Source organism: Megalobrama amblycephala, linkage group LG6, assembly GCF_018812025.1.
Source record: "Megalobrama amblycephala isolate DHTTF-2021 linkage group LG6, ASM1881202v1, whole genome shotgun sequence".
NCBI classification, from domain to species: Eukaryota; Metazoa; Chordata; class Actinopteri; order Cypriniformes; family Xenocyprididae; genus Megalobrama; species Megalobrama amblycephala.
Genome location: NC_063049.1, coordinates 24,850,407 through 24,873,347, shown reverse-complemented (window position 1 = coordinate 24,873,347; position 22,941 = coordinate 24,850,407). Strand labels below are relative to the sequence as shown.

General features: G+C 37.5%; 1 protein-coding gene across 1 annotated transcript in view; it reads right to left on the bottom strand.

The window, feature by feature from the left end:
- pdia5 (protein disulfide isomerase family A, member 5) overlaps positions 1-22,941 on the bottom strand; it is a 72,304-nt gene that overhangs the window by 32,949 nt on the left and 16,414 nt on the right. Inside the window, exons 3-9 of the mRNA XM_048193538.1 lie at positions 22,128-22,215; positions 14,174-14,257; positions 14,012-14,057; positions 10,263-10,355; positions 9,711-9,771; positions 6,744-6,811; positions 4,106-4,197 (exon numbers count right to left, since the gene is read on the bottom strand). Of these exons, the coding sequence (XP_048049495.1) occupies positions 4,106-4,197; positions 6,744-6,811; positions 9,711-9,771; positions 10,263-10,355; positions 14,012-14,057; positions 14,174-14,257; positions 22,128-22,215 (532 nt within the window). The remainder of the gene's footprint in view (positions 1-4,105; positions 4,198-6,743; positions 6,812-9,710; positions 9,772-10,262; positions 10,356-14,011; positions 14,058-14,173; positions 14,258-22,127; positions 22,216-22,941) is intronic.

Genomic DNA, 22,941 nt, shown 5'->3' with positions numbered 1-22,941 from the left:
ATGGGAGAAGTCAATATTTATTAGTACTTATTTTCTCAACATAAATTGCACTAGACAGCTTAGGATATTTGTGCCCAAACACAAAGATGCAGGGCATCCAAGACCGCTGCTAGCTTATTGCGATCCAAGATAAACATTTTAAATAAGCATTTGACTCAAAGCTAATTAAGCCATTTGGCCCAGGGCTCTTAGCATAATCAAAGACCTCAGCTAGCAGCCTTTGTGCTCTTACTAATCCATACAACCACAAGCAGATCATGAACATATACAGAAATGCTCTTGAACACACAGCTGCATGCGGAAGAAGGCTTCAAGCGTCGGAAACTCAAGTTTTATCTGCCATCATCTGCTCCCGTTCCGTGACTCAACATAATCTGCAGCAAGTGAGAGCTTAGCAGAGACGCTGGCAGTGGACTGTCATTTGTAACTGTCACTAATCAGTTGAGATCCACAAGCGCTGTGGCAACCTAAACAAAGAAATATAATAATAAAGTGGAAAGCCCATGTCCATCAAACAGAATTATCACTTTAGTGTCAGGCTAAATCTCGATTTTCTAGTCAGAAAAAACATTTTTGCCTAAAGTAACTTACTCAAATTCCAAGGGACCTCAAAACCTTACTTAATGTAGATCTGTTTGCAATCCACAGCAGTAATAAAATAAAATAAATAAATAAATAAAATAAAAATAATTATGCTCTCTTTGAACTATGATCATAGACAAATAATGCATTACTGAAATATTGATTCAAAAGAGCAGTGCTGAGGTAGGGAGGTGTGGTGCAGTGATGTAAAGATCTGGCCTTTGGGCAGAGGACCGCGTTTAATTACCTTCTAGTAATTAAAACAGCTGTGTAATGAAGGAGCACTAAACAGAAGCTAAATGCACACAGCTGCAGCAGAGTGTCTAAAAATACTTGCAAAAGACTCTGGACAAATTGCACCACGCAGAGAATACACATTAAAATTCTCTGATTCATTTAAAATCATAAATCATCCCTTTTGCTGGGGCTATTAGTTCGAGCATGCTACATATAAAAAGCTGCCCCAAAAATGTCTTAGCAATGAATTAATTTAAACCTTTGGAATTGAATATGCAAAGATTATTTTGTGGAAGAAATTAGTACTTTTTCAAATAATGCACATCACTTCTCTGCCCCGCAATGCTATGCTGTGTATCGGTCAAGAACATTTTGTGCAACTACTTAAACTACTTCAACAAACATTTACTAGAATTAACATTTTATGTATTTTTGAAACTTTTCTTCAATGTACAGCATAACCTGATGACATTTTTAATTTGTACTTTCTTTATCCATTATTTAATAGTGTTGTTGTCAGTAACATAAAATTAAGTGGTTTTTGTGGTTAACATTCCACAAAACTGATGTTCATTACGGTGCATTTTTTGATGCTGACGTTTCATGTACTTGGGCCTGTGGAAAATGAAGGACTGGTGAATGGTTCTACGAAAAGCACCGACGTCTCCAAAAATCCTTTCAAAACGTTTTTTTGTGTATGAGACGGAGCCAGTGGCCCTTAATTGGACCATTGTGATCTATCTTTCCCAGTCTCCTTCAGACTAAATGCATCACAAATGTACAATCCTATGACACTAGAGTTTGAATAAAGCAGAACTGGTTTAAGAAAAGTATTATGGGTAGGGCTGGTCGATATATCAAATACTTACAAAAATACTTAAAATGATTTTGCTTGCACCATAAACTTAAATGAATATTTTAATCCGTTTTGTTTTTTTGACATTAGGCTTCCTATAGTTAAGTTACATTAAAGGATTAGTTCACTTCTGAATGAAAATTTTCTGATAATTTACCCGTGTCATCCAAGATGTTCATGTCCTTCTTTCTTCAGTCGAAAAGAAATTAAGGTTTTTGAGGAAAACATTTCAGGATTTTTCTCCATATAGTGGACTTCACTGGGTGGAAGGTACAAATTGCAGTTTCAGTGCAGCTTCAAAGGGCTCTACACAATCCCAGCTGAGGAATAAGGGTCTTGTCTAGTGAAACGATCGGTCATTTTCTAAAAAAATAAAATAAAAATGTATATACTTTTTAACCCTCTGGAGTCTGAGGCTGATTTGGGGCCTGGAGAAGTTTTGACATGCCCTGACATTTGTGCTTTTTTCAGTTGTTCATCAACATATTAATAGAAAAAGTGTCATTACACTGTATTCAGCACAAACTAGGCTACAATAATATGTGAGAAACATGTATGTACATGTTTATGATTTTGAAGGAATAACGTTTATGCGTGGTTATTGAAAAAACAAAAAACTTAAGTCACTGGAATAAGGCCAAAAAAATAATATTATATATGTGTTCACAAGACTTCTGGGTATTGGAGATTGTAGACTCGAGTTTTTGCTTCAGAATTAAGTAAAAATTATCCTCCCTACTCCTTCATATAAAACAATAGAGAGATTTAAATTTTCTAAAACATCTTTGGTCAAGAAACACAGTATGCATGGAGGCGTGAATCATCATGAATAATGGGTGATTCTCACCTGAGAAGACAAAAGAATCGCATAAAGAGCTCTAATGACCTGCATAAATAATGAGCTCTTTCAGACAGGTAGGCTGTGAAAAAACCCTCTGTGATCATTACTCAAGCTCATCATGGTGTAAATCAAACATACAGAAAAAGCAGCAATACTGTGAAATATTATTACAATTTAAAATAATGGTATTCTATTATATACTTTAAAAGTGTCTTAACAATTATGTTACCTCAGTGGCATTTCATATAGGCTTTTAGCTTAAAAGCATGCACATTTGGAGAAATATTGATGGATTCTCATATGTTTGTCAATTTTCTATACAGAGGAGTAATATTTATTCAGGATTTATTGTCATCACTATGAGTGCTGGATACTGTGTTTTCAATTCATACTTGCAGCCGGAGGGCGCTCTGTACACCTTTAGTCCACAAATGCCTGCTAAAGAAGAACAGGCAATCCAGAAACTAACCGAACGAACAGAGGCCAGAGATCGCTAACTATGGCTATTCAAAACACTTTTCAAGACAATAAATACACGATTGAGACGATGTATACATGTATTGACTGAATTTGCGTCTGAATAGCGCTCCCTCCGTGGGCGTGGCCGCATTAGCAGATAATGAGCTGAATCACGGATTTCTGACATGGCTCTCTTTTCATACAGATTACAAAAACAGAGAATATTTGTCTTCGATTTGACTTGCACGATTTAAAACCTGACATTTCAATGTTTTTTTAGACATAAGTCTAATTTTTTTGTGACTAGTATTCACTAAGTTACAGTTCATTTTCTGAGAACTATCAGATTGGACTTCCTTCAGAGGGAGACGAGAGATCACGCATCATGTTAGTTTTCTTTATTTTGCGAAAAGCACAACATTTTGTTTTTACTCTGAGTGTACACAAATAAAAGAAGATGACGTAATCATGTTACAAAGTTCATGCGTGACGCAGGCGGAAGTACCGATCCAGTGTCTACAAAGCGAAGGTGCAAAGACTAAGCTAAATGCCCTTTACAAAAATATATCAGACGATTTTGAAGTTGGAGGAGAAAATTAGATGAAGTTTTTACTTCCATCTACATCACACATGACCTTTCATCGTAATGTGTGGCGCATCGCAGAGCAGTGCGAGATGAGCATTTGTGGTTGAAAAGTATATAATTTTTAATTTTTTTTTTAGAAAATGAACGATCGTTTCGCTAGATAAGACCCTTATTCCTCATCTTAATTTCTTTTCAACTGAAGAAAGAAAGACATGAACATCTTGGATGACATGGGGGTGAATAAATTATCAGGAAATTTTAATTCAGAAGTGAACTAATCCCTTAATGTCCTTCCTATTTTGTGGAATTAAATAATTGACTTGCCAATAATGACTGATTGGTTGAAGTAGTAATAATAAAAAGCCATTTAAGCCATTGCAAAGGAAATTATATAAATAGAGATATATACTGTAACATCAACAGGCTGAAAAATAAAAAGAGATCCTTTTTAGCTATATCACTCAGCTCTAATGCTTAGCAAATTAGTCAATTTCATTTAGTTTAATTGGTGACATTGCTTGTGTTTATGCAGAATCAAACTTACTCAAAGTAGCAGAAGGTTGGGTAGCCCTTGACGCTGAACTCCTGTTTGAGCCCGTCAAACTCCGCTGGGTGCACGTTCATCCCAGCCAACACCTACAACCAAAGCAATGAATTAGACTCCAAACAAACAATCCCTGTCTAGCACCTCAAACACAGGAAAATGAAGATGAATGGCCACATCAGAGTACGCAGAAAGCTTGTCGACAAAGATGGCATGCAGTGAAGTGGCACACGGTAAATATCCAACTCTTTCATGACATTGCAGGCTTGACCTGACATGCTAATCGCATCTTGAAAACAATTTCAACTCGCTTTGGTTTGGAGGAAGGTTTTGGAAGTCACTACAGACTCAATTTACTTTGAGAAAACATGAGAAAACTTCATCCATTTCTGTGGCGTGTCACACTGCTAAGTTGAAAAAATATAGCTTTGCCCTAATTTCAAACAAACTGTACTGTTATGACAGGCCATGCTTGATAATGAATTCCAAAATAAATGCATATTATCCCAGAGTAAATCACAAATCGTCTCGGGTGCCTCGTATGCATCCGTCAGGCCAATGAAAAATATGCAGACGAACTCTGCTGACCAGCGATTACCTCCCAAATCCATCAATGTTTCTGCAGCGCTATCAGCTTCTCGCCACATGCACGTGGAAACTCAGAAACACAGGAGGCAGCAAATCTACTCATCGCATCCATAACAGCAAGCTACCCATTCATTATGCAAATCTCTAAAGAGCACTTTATTTACTAGTGCTAACTCATCAGTCCAGGGTTAGAGAAATAATTACTGCTTAAATATCCCTCCGTTTGTTGTGAAAAGAAAATAATAATTTAAAACAAATTATAATAGCAACACCTTACAATAAGGTTCAATTCATTAACGTTAGTTAAAGGTCCCGTTTTTCGTGGTTTTTTGAAGCTTTGATTGTGTTTATAGTGTGCAATATAACATGTGTTCATGTTTCGCGTGTAAAAAAAACAGTATTTTTCACATAATTTACTTATCTGTATACCGCTGTTTCCACTGTCATAAAAACGGGCTGATGATTCCTTGTTCTATGAAGTCCCTCCTTCAGAAATACGTAACGAGTTCTGATTGTGCCAGCGGTTCCTGTGTTGTGATTCGACAGCAGCTTAGCGAACCTTGCCCGGAAAGGTCACGCCTCTTACCATAACGTGGAGATGCACGCCGTGCTCAGTGTTATTGTAAACATGTCTTTAATTTTACCCTATCAATTTGAGCCGGAATCAGACCCGGTGATTGGACTGCGGGATGAAAACAACAGCGTTTCGACGACATGGCGACAAACACACTCTACAAACGCAACTCTTGTGTATTCCTGTGGGCGGAGGTTAGTCAAAAAACTGTTTTAGTGACGTCATTAAAGAAGGAAGTAGAGGGATGTAGTCCAAACTGGCCGTTCGATGTAGGCGACTTCTGTTAAATAAAATATCTCGCTTGGCATTGAACTTTGAGCTTTAAAATTTTACAGATTTTATTTATACTCTAACAACAACATTACACACTAACTAAAGTTTGAAACATGGGATCACGAAGAACGGGACCTTTAATGCATTAGGTATCATGAAGAATTAACTTCTTTTTTTTTTACAGCATTTATTAATGCAGGTTCATGATAATCTATTGTTCTTTGTTAATTAATGTTCGTAATACTTATACTAATACTAATTATAGTACATGAAAGTTGAAGTATACATTACTGTTAAAAATTTTGGGGTCAGTTTGTTGGTCAATTTTGGGTTATAACTGATCAAAAGTGACATTTAAGACATTTATAATGTTACAAAAGTTTTCTATTTCGCATAAATGCTGTTCTTTTGAATGATCTATTCATAAACTGTTAACAAATTGAATCTTACTGTAAAGTGTTAACATAAAAGTAATAAAACAAATCTCCTTCCTGTTGTGTGGTTTTTCTTTATGCGATAAATTTTTCAGTTTACCATTGGATAAAAGGACCATACTAACCTTTTCAGAAAGGAACATAAAAACCTTCAGCTGCACGATACTAACCAATGTTCTCTTGACTTACATAAGCTTCCACGTTGACAACATTCCTGCTTTGACATTCACAGTGTGGTCTTCTTTAAAAATGTTCAATTTCGATTTGAACAATTTGAGTTTGAATGAAAGTTCAACCATCTATGTTTGTGCTTCTGTGTACTTTCTGAGAAGTGAGCCAGGGAGAAAGACAGAGGGAGATAAAAAAGAAAAAAAAGAGAAGGACTGAGAGAGAAAAATGTGTGGTGAAGTGTACTGTGGGTCTCCCAGCAGCGCATATAGAGATATTGAGCTGAGCTGGCATATAATCCATACTTCACCATAGACTTCAACAGCAGGAAGTACATCCTATAACTGTACTATGAAATCAGCAGAAGAGCTTTTAAGCAAAATTGCCTCTCGCTCTAATGAGGGGGAACTAAACGTTCTGTCAAAAAGGGACATCAATGGTTTCGGAAAACATCCACCTGTTAAGTGATTCAACAACTCTGTACCAGATATGGTTAAAAAAACATTTGGTTGAGATATAGTCTAGCAAAAAAAAAAGAAAGAAAGAAAAAAGTGAAAACAGGAATCAATAGATCATGACTCTAACATGCTACTGTACTTACATATTTTCCTTTTGTCTCAGTGGCTGCTTGCTGGAAAATGGGCTGCATCCTTTTACATACACCACACCCTACATGTAGAGATGATGGAGGTTAAATTTAAATTTTTAAATTAAAAACGTAAAATTTTATGGACAAAAGGTCTATTGTCAATACTGTAGCAATGTATGAATCGCAGCTCACACGGAAGTCACTTTGGTCACACTTTAGATAAGGGTCCAGTTCTTTTCCCATGATTATCCCATGATTTACTCACCCTCAAGCCATCCTAGGTGTACATGACTTTCTTCTTTCAGACAAACACAATCAGAGATACATTTAAAAATATCCTTAGTCCTCCAAGGTTTATAATGGCAGTGAATAAGGGGCTGCGTTTTGAAGTCAAAAATAATGCATCCATCTATTTAAAAAAAAAAAAAAAAGTATTCCATATGACTCCAGGGGGTTAATAAAGGCCTTCTGAAGCAAAGCAATGCGTTTTTATAAGAAAAATATCCATATTTAAAACTTTATAAATTCAAATAACTAGCTTCCGGAGGACGACCGTACTCAAAGCGCAAGTCGACTGACGCAATATATGACGCAGTATGTAGTATTGCAAGCTTAAAAGCCTCTCACGGTTCAAACTAATTTATAATGTTTTAATATGGATATTTTTCTCACAAAAACGCATCACTTTGCATCAGAAGACCTTTATTAACCCCCTAGAGTCGTATGGGTTACTTTTTTTTTATGGATGGATGCATTATTTCTCCATTCACAACCATAATAAACCTTGGAGGACTAAGGATATATCTCCGATTGTGTTCGTCTGAAAGAAGATAGTCATATACACCTAGGATGGTTTGAGGGTGAGTAAATCATGGGATAATTTTCATTTTTGGGTGAACTATCCCTTTACGGCAGTGGTCGCCAACCCGTCGATCGCGATCGACTGGTCGATCTTTATCACTGTTCCAGTAGCTCGCGAAAATAACAGTTTTATATGAGTACAAAAATACATTACATTTCTCCAGTCTTTGTACTGTATTTTTCTATTTATTTTTAAGTTATTTTCTGGAGCTACTGGGACAGACAGATAAAGGTAAATAGCCCACATTATGTCTGAGGGTGTAAACGGCCGTTAACAAGAGGCCAGAGACGCTGAAGACGGACGCGAAGAGGAGAAAATTCTGTAGCAGGCAGAGCAGCTCACTGTTCACGATGCTCGAAATAGAGGAAGAAAATATAAATATTGAATTGGGGGCGAGTGATTATGAATTCATCTCTAAAAGGAGACCAGTCTTCAGGAAGATTTCGATGGCAATGGCATTTTATTTTCTTCTTACCTCCGAATAAAGTAGCTAATTATTAGCGCATTTCAGCTTTGTTTACAGCGGTAACCAAGAAAACGCTGTATCACTGCTGCTCCATAAGCGCCACCTGCTGTCAGAGAGTGAATCTGCGTCTCATTCAGCCTGCTGTTTTTGTTTCATGCTTTTTTTGTGCGTGTAGCATTTATAATTTCACAAAGATAAAGTCAGACCGTACTGTTTTTGCTTTAAATCTTGAAATTAAATCTAATTCAAATAAAAAAAAATGCTCATGCAACGTGCGTAGCATCTTTGTTTGGATTGTGATTAAAAAGCAATGGTTCCCTCTAATTTGAAATGGCTATGTATTTTTGTTTATTATAATAATATTAATAATAAATATCTGCAACCAGTATCAGAATCTGCCAATTTGCTTGTAAAAATAAATAAATAAATCAGAATCTACATTGACCACGAAAAAAATTCTAAATACAATCTGGGCTGTCTTTTTCTATCAAGTAGATCTTGTCTTTCAAAAAGGTCGAGGTCAGGGATCTTGGGCTTAAAAATGTTGGTAACCACTGCTTTACAGGATGCAGAATAATGCATTAATATGTGTTTTATAAATACTAATAAACAGCCAATATCCTAGTAATAGGCATGCTAATAAGCAACAAGTTAATAGTGAGAATTGGATCCTAAACTAAAGTGTTACCATCATTTTAAAACCCAAGTAGCTTTCTGTTGGTCAGTGTGCCAAATCCGTGTGACCAACTTAAACCATTGTAAAATCTGTGTGGGGTGGTGAGATATTTTAACAGTCTTGAAAGAAACCTCTTATGATCATCAATACATTTATATAAACAAGAATACAGTAAAAACAGTAATATAGTAAAATACTATTACACTTTCAAATGACTTTTCTCTTTCTACTATGCAGATTAGGTGCTCAAGAAACATGTCTAATTATTATCAATGTTGAAAACTATTGTGCTTCTTAATAGCTGTGTGTAAACTGTAATCGATTTTTTTTTTCAGGCTTCTTTGATGAATATAAAGTTATTAGGAACAGCATTTATTTGAAATAGAAATCTTTCGTAACATTGTAAATCTTTTAACTAACTTTTGATCAATTTATTACATCCTTACTGAATAAAATGATTAATTTTTTTTTTTTACTTACCCCAAACTTTTGAACGGTATTGTACTGCAAGTTCAATTTATTCCTTACATTTATTTACGATAGTAATAGTAATACCGATGATCTAATTTACCTCATGGCTGCAGGTTAAATATAACCTTAAGAAGCTTTTCCAATGGAAACTGTCTGGAGACTTGGAGGGAAAAATGAAAAAGTTGGTGGTACTGCCTAGAGCTTCTGTCAATCTAAATATGATTTCAGCTGATTCCTCATCTATGCAGTAATGAGCTTTTGGGTTCCTCAGAGCACTACACAAGGAATCCAGAGTCTTTGGAAGTTAAACTCTTGCTAATGTCACAGTGACAAATGCTGGACATCTTAATGATATATAACGACCACATTCACAAACTACATTGAGTCAGGCACACACAATCACACTTTACAAGATTTGTTTTGTTAGAACATCTTGCATGATTGCACACAGTTTGCATCATATGAAGTGTTTGGTGGTGGAATATTACAGACGGGGTGACTCACATGGGGCGTAAAACATCATGAGGATGGGCCGCTCCTCTTTTTTCAGCAGCTTCCGGAAATCCTGCAAGCCAAACAGGACAAAGTGACTGAGTCAAACGCTCTGGGTTGAGTGGCTATAACTTTTAGTAGAGTTTCAAGTAAAACCAACAAACAAGAGCAGAGATTCGTTAGCATAATATATTGGTTCATTACTCTATCACACACCAGGAGAGTGTGGCTGTTTTTTGACTGAATCTGCCACAGTCATCTGCAGTGTCTGATTTCTGATATATCTTCAGCAGTTTTTCTCTTCTGGCTAAAAATGCCATTTTCAGCGGCCAAAATTTTGGTGCATCCCTAACACAAATGCTCCAAAATTTCAGGCATTTAAGACCAAATCTGTTCCTGGATACACAGTCCAGCTGCCAGATTTAGCCTCTAGAGACAGAAGAATAGACAGGTCCTCTGTTGCAGATTGCCAAGTCTTTTGTTCTGTGTGACATTCCCACACCTGATAAATACTCAGCAGAAAACCGATCTTCGCTGCAGTGAGCTTTAGAGACTGATACTTACCTTCTCTGACTCTATGTGAACAACATCTTTAGCCTCAGGGTTCTCCTCCCACAGGGGGGCACCTGCAGGGTCTTTCAGGAATGCCACCATGGACTAAAAGAGGTGAGAGAATAGATAGAAACTTTAAAAAGAGACCATTAGAGAATCTTCTTTCACTGTTAAAAGAAATGGTTCAACTCACTGAATTTATTTCATTTTAATAGTGATCACTGTGAGATTAGAGGTACGGATCTACAATAATAGGATGTACACTACTGTCTACTTAAAAGTTTATGTTTTTGTCTCTTATGCTCAACAAGGCTGCATTTATTTGATCAAAAATGCAGTAAACAATAATATTGTGAAATATTATTGCAATTTAACTGTTTTCCATTTGTTTCTGTGATGGCAAAGCTTTCAGCATCATTACTCCAGTCTTCAGTGTCACACGACCCTTCAGAAAATTATTCTAAAACGATGATCTGCTGCTCAAGAAACATTTATTATTATTAAAGGTGGGGTAAGTAGTTTTTCAAAAACACTGTTTTGAAGTTAGTCGGGCCGACACCAACAACAAACATGTAACCAATCAACATTAGGGGGCGTATAACGGTCGAGGAGACAGAACGAGCAAGAGGGAGATTTGAGAAAAAAAAAAAAACTGCAGAAAGAGAGATAAGAGACAATACAAAAGAGCTCAAAAGAAAATCACTGGAATAAAGGTTTATGACTGGGCAAGAGCTTTAGGACCCAAATTAATATTAGAAAAGCTTTCCAGTGCTGGAGAGAGCTAAGAGGGAAGGCCTGAAAACAGACACGGAGGCTGCTTTGATTTCGCTTCAAATGTGAGTAACACTGGGTTTGAGTGTCATTGATTGTCTGGAGCTGCTGTGCTGTTGGCGACTAACAACAAACACTTGTTTGTATTTACTCTTGTGTACTGTACATTAGGGCTGAAATGATTAGTCGACATTATCGACAACGTCGACAATAAAAAATTGTTGACAAATATTTTTGTTGTCGAATAGTCTCTTGCCTGCAATAACGCGGTGTAACCAGTGGGGCGCTGTAGCGCATTACTGTAATGCAGCCCTCCCGGATCCAATCCAATAAAAGAAGTCAGCGCTTTGGAGTACATAGTAGTGCAAACGAAGTCGAACCCGTGAAATATAATTACATAACGTTTAGCATAACTACAGAATACTGTCATGCAGGGCCACCAACTCGCATTCAAACTCACTGTTCTCACGCCACACGTCCCACACAGTGAAAGATGCATCGCAGAGCAAACAGACAACACGCCGGCAGATAAGACAGATAAGGTTACTTTTGATATAAAACTAAGTCTCAGATTTTAAATTCTGTCATTTTTACTACGGGATTCAAACAATACTTGTGGTTGTGGCGCTGTTTAACGTGGAGCAGCAGATCGCTGTAACACCTCAGTTCAAGCGGCATGTGAACCTATTCCTCTCTATTACAGCGCGAAATAAACGTGAATAAACATCAAAAAGTACTTACTGAACTTACTGAAATGAATCCATCTCTAATGTAATCACTTAATCGGAGTTTTAACCGCAGAAAGAAGTCAATAAAACTTGCAAACAAATATATCACACAAAATGTAACATTTACCTCAGCCATTCAATGACCATAAACTCGATAGTGTGTGTGTGTGTGTGTGTGTGTGTGTGTGTGTGTGTGTGTGTGTGTGTGTGTGTGTGTGTGTGTGTATAATATATATATATATATATATATATATATTATATATATATAGAGAGAGAGAGAGAGAGAGAGAGAGGGGCATTTTTAAAAAAACAAAAACAAAAAAAAACAACACATAATTACATTAAATTTTTACACAAATACATTAATATTTTTACTGTTATTAAAAAGTTATTACAATTCACAGACTTAAAAACACAGTATCAGTCATTGTAACAGTTAGACTATTGATGACTTCTGAGGGGAAAAGAAAACCTAAAGGATATTGGTCTATTCAGTTGGCTTGAAAATTATTAAAAATACACTTTCAAAAGCTGAAGTGATTTCCTTGTTTTATTTACTAGTTAAAGTACAGTATAACTCAATATTTTAACTAATTGCTAAAGTGGAATAATCAAACAAAGATTACTGATTAATCAGTGCAATAATTGATGATTAGTCGATTAATCGTTCTAATAAATGATAGATTAATCGACTATCAAAATAATCGTTTGTTGCATCCCTACTGTACATTCATTTTTTGTGCTTCCTTGTCGTTCGTTCGTTTCATGAAGCATTTTGTTGCGCGTCAGCTGTGATAAACAGACATCCACTCGCATTGAGTGTAACAGTGGCCAGAGAGTGAGAGTTTTGCAGGTAAACCACACTGACGACTGCTAGAGAATGCAGCGTTTAGCGTCATTGTTAGTTCACTTGCCTCGCCAGCAATTTGGCCGGGGTTTGAAACCGACTCGGTTAGGGTGGTTAGGATTGGAGTGTGAGTTTTGGAAGCAGAGCAATGAAGAGAGGGGTGGGTTTGGTTGGGATGATTTCAAATATAAACAATGTCCAACAGCGTTTTTGAAAAACTACTTACCCTAACTTTAATGTTGAAAACAGTTTTGCTGCTTAATATTTTTGTGGAAACTGTGATACATTTTTTCAGTTCATAATATATACATGAGTATTTAACTTATTTTTTTTACATATTTAAAAGGAGTGTGTTCATTGTCATATTAGTATTTGCTGTGGTATAAATTGGTTATTAAACATTTACATTTTGACTATTGAAATTTTGACCTTTGTCAATTTTGCTACTCAGTAATGGGCCAGTTGCATAAGCTTAGCCACTGTGTTAAGACTGTGTCTTAAGAACTATTTTGACCAACTAGCAGTTAAATAAGAGGTTATCTGCCCTAGTTTTCCAATTCAAATTAGACAGATCTACCTTTTTATGTAACTGACTTTAAAAAGTTGAAGAAATTAAATGAGATGACTAACTTTTAGGCAGTTTATGCAACCGGCCAGATATTCCAAACTTGTTCTAAGCATGATCTAACCTGAACATAGAAATTATGGAGAATTATCACCAATGAAAAACATTTCACTCTGGCACGATTACAGTAATTTATGTCCTAATCTATGCATCCTAGACATTAGGAACTAATCACTCCCTTGACATGAAGTGCTCAAAGTACAGCATTATTGCTAAACCAAAGGAGAATGAAGAGCAGTATGTGGTACTTAACAGCAGGTGCATTTAATAAGACCTCTCCATTCTTTCCACACCAGTGGCGCCAGCGAACATGTCCCATCACTGTCTCATCATCCAGCATAGCTCAGCTCATTCATTTTTAACATATTCACATTACAGCTCCACTCATTCCAGAGCCATTCATCAACGCCTCATCACATTCGGTCATAATTGAGCCGAAAGGCGTGTGGAGAATGAGATAGGTGAGAGAAACCAATGGGAGACAAGTTTGATTCGTCTACTTATGAACCTTGGACTTTTGGCTCTGGTGCTTGAGGCTGAGTACTATGAAATAACAGCCATGGGAAAACTGGGCGTTAGGCGAGTAAATAACAACAAAGAGCAAATCATCCACTGACAAATGACAGTATGCATCCGAAAAGGCACAGGCGCCATTTACTGAAAATGCTGATCGTCAATCCATATGTCTAACAAAGAAACATTGATCAACTGGATTCCAAAAGAGGTTTCAAAAATGCTGCAATTTTTGGCAAAGATGCCTTCATCAAAATGTAATCTTCAAAGAAAGTACCTTAAATGTGGCTGGTCTGTTATATTCTGTGTGGAAGGTCCCATCCCTAAAAGCAACACAAAACTGCAAGATGAATTGCTGTGCTCATAATTCTCAGTAATAATTCGTAAGACCTCCATCTACCATTGTTTTATTGCTCTCAAAAATTAAGTCTATTCTTACTTGTAATGCAGGACCTCGACTCCTTTAGGTTTTGAGCTGGGGTCTACCTTGACTTTTTTACAGAGTTTGCGGCCTTCTGAATCCCTGTGGTGAGAAACATACACAAAAAAATGATATATCAAACAGCATATAAAAGTTGTTTTTTGATAGAATTCAGGTTAGACAAAGTTCCAATTTTAAAACGGCTTCCTTTTTAACTCGTGTTGAAAAATTACATTAAAAATTACGTTATGTTGAAGGTGCCCTAGATTCAAAAATTTAATTTACCTCGGCATAGTTGAATAACAAGTGTTCAGTACATGGAAGTGACATACAGTGAGTCTCAAACTCCATTGTTTCCTCCTCCTTGTATAAATCTCATTTGTTTAAAAGACCTCAGAGGAACAGGCGAATCTCAACATAACACCGACTGTTACGTAACAGTCGGGGTGTACGCCCCCAATATTTGCATATGCCAGCCCATGATCGAGGCATTACACAAGGGCAGCCAGTATTAACGTCTGGATCTGTGCACAGCCGAATCATCAGACTAGGTAAGCAAGCAAGAACAACAGCGAAAAATGGCAAATGGAGCAATAATAACTGACATGATCCATGATATCATGATATTTTTAGTGATGTTTGTAAATTGTCTTTCAAAATGTTTCGTTAGCATGTTGCTAATGTACTGTTAAATGTGGTTAAAGTTACCATTGTTTCTTACTGTATTCACGGAGACAAGAGCCGTCGCTATTTTCATTTTTAAACACTTGCAGTCTGTATAATTCATAAACACAACTTCATTCTTTATAAATCTCTCCAACAGTGTGTAATGTTAGCTTTAGCCACGGAGCACAGCCTCAAACTCATTCAGAATCGAATGTAAACATCCAAATAAATACTCTACTTACGCGATTAGACATGCTGAATGACGAACGCTTTGTAAAGATCCATTTTGAGGGTTATATTAGCTGTGTGAACTGTGTTTATGCTGTTTAAGGCAAGCGCGAGCTCTGTGGGCGTGGAGCATGAGACTTAAAGGGGCCACGTACCCTGAATCGGCACATTTATAATGATAGGCAGTTAAAAAAAATTAATAAAACAAAATCTATGGGGTATTTTGAGCTGAAACTTCACAGACACATTCAGGGGACACTTAAGACTTATGTTACATCTTTGGAAAACATGTTCTTTGGCACCTTTAAGTATTAAAAACAACACTTACAGCAATAACATTAATTTCTTTGCATTTCATTTTATTTTACTTCCTTTATTCAAATTCACACAACCCTGGTAGAAATGCAGGGAAAACAAAGTTTAAAGCAACCATGTTCGGTACAGTGTCTCCAAGCACAATCAATTATCTTCATACTTTTTGTGCAAACTCAGAGGCGAAAGCGAACATCAAGTCATAACGAATTATGCTCAACAAATATTATAATCACATTATTCTATTATAACACAGGTCCTCAAAGGACATTTGTCATGCAAATTGATGCAGCCAAAAAGTGAAGTGATACAATTAATGTCCCGAGACATTTAATAAATTGCTGTAGCAGCAATACGAGGCTGCTCATGGGAAGCGACAGATGACCACAGCAATAAGCTAATGTAATGGCCGCTTCAAAGTTTTGGCAAACCCTGTCATTCTTTTTTTTTTGAAGGACAAGACATTCAGCTTCCTTTGCTTCAGTGTTCAGTGGTTTAATTCAGAGCCACGGGTCTCCAGATAAGAAAAGTTAAGTGTTTTTTCCTCCCTGCTCCGCTTTAGCGACTTTTTACAGCTTTAAAGCCCTGCACGTTAAATGGATTTTGTATGAGTATGTGGTGATAGGCATCGTGTAGATAGGAAACATTCCACAATACGGTAAACCCTTCCCAAGACTTATTTTGAAGCATTAAAGGGTTAGCTCACCCAAAAATTAAAATAATGTCATTTATTACTCAACCTCATATCGTTCTACTCCCGTAAGGCCTTCGTTCATCTTCGGAACGCAAATTAAGATATATTTGATGAAATCCGATGGCTCTGTGAGGCCTCTATAAACAGCAATTCCACTGAACTTCTCAAGATCCAGAAAAGGTACTCAAAACATATTTAAAACAGTTCATGTGAGTACAGTGGTTCAATCTTATTAGAAAGTAATGAGAATACTTTTTGTGCACCAAAAAAACCCAAAATAACGACTTTTCAACAATATCTAGTGATGGCCGATTTCAAAACACTGCTTTAAATCTTTTGTTGCGAATTAGTGATTCGGAACGTGTGTCAAAATGCCAAACTGCTGAAATCACGTTACTTTGGCGCTCCGAATCACTGATTCTAAACAAAAGATTCATTGCCGTCTATAGAGGCGTCACCGAGCCATCGGATTTCATCAAAAATAACTTAATTTGTGTTCCGAAGATGAACGAAGGCCTTACGGGTGTAGAACGACATGAGAGTGAGTAATTAATGACATTATTTTCATTTTTGGGTGAACTAACCCTTTAATTCCATGTGTTTTATTGTGAGAAATATGTTAGATAAGTTTAATGTAGCATGAAAAGTAGCTAGATTTGAACATCACATGTCTTTATCACAAGTAATAAAATAATTTGGACCATTTCGACATGATGAGAAGTACACAATTGCAGTTCTCAAGACACAAAAAGTAGTTCTGAATGAATTTATCATGCTCAACCATTCAACCATGTTACTCAAGTTATAGTAAGAAAACATTATCAAAAAACATATGGGAAATAAGTTGATCTGGTCTCAAACTAGCCAGCTCTAGAAATTTAAATTTGATGTGCATTTCAAAAACAGAAACAGCAAATCACAGAAAATGAACTGAGAATACATAACTGCTCATTTAATATTTAGTTCAAACTTCGTGAGGTTGACGATCAATTTTCTGAAGATTAAGTATCTACTTTCACTGGCCAATTGATGAAAAAAAACAACAAATAAAACGTTTGTTTTTAAGGGTTTCTTGTCCTAGTTTGTATCCTATTTATGGGAAAGTGCCACAGAGGGATTCAAAAATCAGTGTTATCTAAATTCATTGCACAAAAAAAATGAACACTCCAGTTCCAGACAAATTCATCTTTGTCATACAGCCAATGACAAAAAATAAAAACAACAGCAACAAAGCACTCTATCTTCACACTCACACCTCGACAGAATCTGAGAACAGAAAGGACCCACAATTACCTGGTCCCACTGTCACCGCACGTACGCCCACACCCTCCCAAAGAGATCCAGATCGCTCCACTGAAAAGACTTCCCTTCCTTTGAGCGATAATGAGCATGGAAATGTATTACATAAGGACAAATAGGAGCAGAGAGGACTCAGCAGCGTTCTAAAGCCCCATGCTAATGGAAATTCAAAGAGACAGAATTCAATTACGCTTCTGACAGCATCCGCCCCCAACCAGCTCCATCCCTTAAAGGTAGATGAGACGCCATCATTAGCGTTACGCATATCCCACATAACACCTATGTGGGAGGACCGAGAGAGGTGCGGCAGAGATCAGAGCTCAGTCTGTCAGGTGGGAAAGTCAATTAGGCATGCTGTGTGTTGAACGAGCCGACTCAGATGATCACAGATGGCAATAAGCACACATGCGTAGACATACACCTTCATACCCTCCCCGGCCCCATGACCCTTTTCGGTACGCCAAAATAATTGGTCATCCTTTTTAAGCACCATAAGCCAATCTAAAGCATGAAAGTCATGAGTCAATAGGTTTTGTGCACAGGGGGGGTTTGGAAGTGGGTATCCAAGACTCAAAATTGCTGAAGACGAAAACAGTTATTGTCCGAGATTGCTGGGTTCAAAGAAGTTGAGTGGAAAAAATGAGGAAGTTGAAAGCCAAGAAAAGTTTGAAGGTTTGGAGAAAAAGTAGCTGGCTTATTTCAACAAATTTTCATAGAATATCCCATTGGATCGTTCAGACTCCAGGGTTATTGCATTCCCATTTTCTTCATACTGATCCCACTCTGTCCATGACCTACTTCCTTAATGGTATCCCCCAGTGGACTGCAGTTGGCCATCTCTCAGGTCCCTGTCATCTGTAGAAACTATGTGGGCGTATCTCTGCTTTGCTCTATCACACTGCTGCCTGTGTGGAGTTACTTTTTTTAAACCAGGCTTTATATAAGTTGTTCACAAGGGGACTCAATGTACCCAAGATGGTCTCAAAAAGGTACTTTAAAGATTGGTTCTGGAAAAAGAAACCATGCTTGGCTAAGCCAGAATAAGCTTCACATCCTACAACATCCTACACATTATCACTCAGACATTAAGAAATGATTCAGAGACAAGCTTTGATTGCTAATCATCAGATACATCTAAACTACTTTTGTGACATCTCTTTCTTAAGGCAGGGAAAGATGCTGAGAAGAAGATGCTGAGCTCTGACACTTAAGCTGAACTAGAATGCAATGGAACAAAATAAGCCACAAGAAAATACAATGTAATCACCACGAACATTGATGTAAACGCATCCTGTGCAATAATTTAGGTTTAAAGGTCAAATTATGAATAATCAAGTCCGAAATCGTACACTGAGTAGGTACTTATATATTCAGGGTTATGCAAGTCAGCAGGAACTTGGACTATAAGAGTAAATAAAACACGACAAATCCAAATTAAACCCTGCGGCTCGTGACGACACATTGATGTCCTTAGACACGAAACGATCGGTTTGTGCGAGAAACCGAACAGTATTTATATCATTTTTTACCTCTAAAACAGCACTATGTCCAACGGCATTCATCACTCAATTTGTTTGGTCTGATCGCGCTCTGACAACGGCAGTGATGTCTAGCACTCATTGAAGTATATGCGCGAGACATCACTGCCGCTGTCAGAGCGCGATCAGACCAAACGAATCGAGTGATGAATGCAGTTGGACATAGTGGTGTATTAGATGTAAAAAATGATATAAATACTGTTCGGTTTCTCGCACAAACCGATCGTTTCATGTCTAAGGACATCAATGTGTCGTCACGAGCCGCAGGGTTTAATTTGGATTTGTCTGTCATGTTTTATTTACTCTTATAGTCCAAGTTCCCGCTGACTTGCATTATACCACTGACAGACGGCAGCGGTTGGAGTTAAAAATCATCATTTGTGTTCTAATGAAGAAACAAAGACACCTACATCTTGGATGCGCTGGGGGTAAGCAGATGAACATAAAATTTTCATTTTTGGGTGAACTATCCCTTTAATAGCATAATAGAGACTGAACAGGCTACTCCAACCCATGTAACAACCAATGTAGCGCACACACACACACACCAGATGATCCATGTTAGATAGATAGATACTTACCTCGGGATAATTAGAATATCTATCTATCTATCTAGCATGGATTATCTGATGTGTGTGTGTGTGTGTGGGTCCCGCACTGTCCCATGAACTGTGAGCCCAGGTACCTCGACTTAACAATTCCATTGTTCCAGGAGAACGTCTTCACGAATACTGAATCAGGGAACATCACTTGGAAGAGATTGCTAATCTCACTGTTGCTATTAAATGAGTGGTGTTTAGTCACCGTGTGTAGTATCCAAAGCACCTCGGCTTTCGATGTGTCAGTCGATCCAAAAGTACCTCGAAGGTTGTTCGACGGAGCTGCGATAATATTGCGCTGGAGACCGGAGGGACCAGGCATTGAGGAGGACGACAGCTGTGTTGAGGCTAATTGGTCGAGTCCGCTGAAGGCATTTTGCGGCTAGCTTATGTTTCTCCGCTCTGGCGTGTGACTCCAGCGCCTTCACACCCAGAGTCCCCAATTGAATTTCTCTTTTTTTTTTTTTTGCAAAGTTTGCAGTGAACCTCGTACCTGGAGCTGGGTACCGCTTGTAACCAACAGCAGAAATTGCTGTGATCTAGCCATGTCTCGTTGAAAGTACACTTTCCCATTTTCCACACGTAGCTGAACTTTATAACAAACTCTGAGGAGAAGCTGACGTATTTCGCAGGCAGGTGTTGCATTTATCATGGGATTTGTAGTTTTATCACCTTTTTAAGACCCCGCGGGAACCCTGAATATTTCAATTTAAACGTACTTCATGACTGTTAAAAATGTATGTTCTATATAGTATATTCAGACGTACTACATCCGCCATGTTACTGTCACGTGACCTACCAGTGTCAGTAAAGGGAACACAAACTATTAACTACGACTTTTCCCTCAATAAACTCCTAATTAACTGCTTATTAATAGTTAGTAAGTTAGTTGTTAAGTTTAGGTATTGGGTAGGATTAAGAATGCAGAATAAGGCATTAAAGGGTCATGAAACCCCAAAACACTTTTTTTGAGATGTAAACAGATATGTATAGGCTGCACATCATTGAAAACACTTACGGTTTGAAAAGCTGAGTCAGAGCAACGTCACAAAATCTGACGTAATCGTGTACTTTCGGCCCAAGTATGGGCATGGTCGAACATGCTGACGTAGACCGTTTTGAGCGAATCTCGACATATATATTCATGACATGAAGCTCATTTAATCCAATCACTGCGCTGTAGTATGCATAAGATTATAATTTCGGTATTATGCACAAAGAAGTATCACTTCTCTCACCTCGGTCTCTTGTCATTCAGAGACATATCGTTGGTGTTCGTTTCTTCAGTGCCACAACACAATGTGTTTTCCTGAAACGCGACCAGAGCAGAGGCTTGTGTGCATGTGGATTGTTTTGCTGTAATCTACCAGCACAAATTACAGCGGAGAATTCAAATGTCACAAAAGTGCATCTCAATCACCTCTGCCTGCTCTAGCTGCGTTCAAACACGCAAGCCGTATAGGCTATATTTCCCTCAGCACAGCAGCACATGTGTTGTTTGTATTTTGCCCACGATGCGGTCAGAACTGGAGTTTGAATACGAACACATGAAAAATACGACTGTTATGCTATAGCTACACGCGGAGCGCGCGTATGATCGGTTTCAGCGCGGAGCTCCTGCCACGTGGATCATATATCATATACAGAATAAAGATTCCGTGTTTAAAGTTTTTATTTCACACATTCTCCTGCACCAAACATTATCCAGCATGGTTCAGTTATGCACACATATTTCATCAAGTCTTCTTCAAATGAATTATATGTGCAAACTGCACACTGATACAGTGGTGTAGCTTATCTGAACGCGACGACACGATTATTCTAATAGACAAAAGACTGATTTTGAGACTGCAGTGCTTGTAAACGTAATCAAAGTAGCCTATTATTAGCCCTATTAAATATTCTTTCGCATTTCTCACTTGTGCTTGGGAGTGTGTTGTCATCTTCTCTGTGCTCATATATTAATATTCATTACTCTGTATAATGAGTGTGTTGTATGTCTGTGCTTCATTGGTTGTTCTCTCCCCTTTCCCACCCCCTCTACACTCCCACTTTTCCAGGGGGGGGGGGGGTCATGACCCTTTAATATGTGCTTAATAAGTACTAATAAACAGCTAATATTCTAGTAATATGCATTCTAATAAGGAACTAGTTAAAAGACCCTAAAATAAAGTGTTACCGTTACATCATTTCACTACCATTCATAAATCCTCTCCCGTGGCCTCATAGGATAGTAAAGTGACCATTGAATGTGCATTTCAGAATCTCGGAGGAAGTAGTAGGTCAGTAGGTTACTTTTCGTCTACTGTTTTTCGAATACTATTCGGACATACTACTCTATTGGCGTACTGTTTTCTGAAGCAGCGAAATTCTCCCGGACATTTCAAAATAAAAAGAGTTCAACATTAACATATAGTTTGACCAGAAACATGCTCTGTAGTCCAAAACACCACCTAAAGCCTTCATACCGCATGTATTGCTGTTGATTTTATTAAGTCACAGCTAGTATAAAGACTCAATATTAGAATTGGAGCAACACCAATTGATCAGGATGTCAACTGTCTTAACCTTAGTGGCAAAAAAGTACACTGGCAGTAACCTGCTTAAATACAAGAGCCAAACTGATGGAGACTCACCCACAATTCACCCAGGCGATGGTACCCTGACCTTTCACGGCCTGAGCCACATCAGACAGCAGCTTTAGATGAGCATCTCCAGATGAAGCTGAGGGCACAAAAACACATTTAAACTGTAGAAGAGACATGCTGCAGAAACAGTAACACCCTTAAATATCATAAGCTTGTCTCCAGTGTAAGCGTATGGTCTCCAACACTGTGCCCACGGCACCTGGAAGCCCGCACGGAGCCTGCATGTCACCCGCAGTGCGCATGCTATAAATAGCCTCAATTATAACGCTTGAATTCCCTCATAATGCATGAAATTAAAGAAAGTAACTATTTGAACATTTACCATACCATTTAATGTTTAATAATAATGTCATAATATTTAATGTTTTATACATAATTTTACAAATGTATTTTCACATTTAGCTAATGCTTCTGATTTGCATTCGGATAGGCTACAGGGAGCCATTACTAGTTCAAAAGATCTGTGTGTGAGTGAGTGAGAAAATCTGTGCTGTATAATGTTTTGATTAGGTGTTTACATGAAAGCTTTTCATTCTGATTGCACAATTAGTCAGATTATAAACCGATTGTTAGTTACTAAAATGTGTTTGCAGGGGAATATATGAATACATACAAAAATAAATTACAAAAAGGGGAATGGTGTGGATTCCCATCACTCTCTGAATAATACTCCTAAATTAGACACTAAACTAAATATAAGCAGTCTAACATTTCAGGTGAAACACAGGAGTATATAAAAGTGACTGTAAAGACATTTAAAATGTTACAAAAGTTTCCTATTTCAAATTTTATATAAAAGATT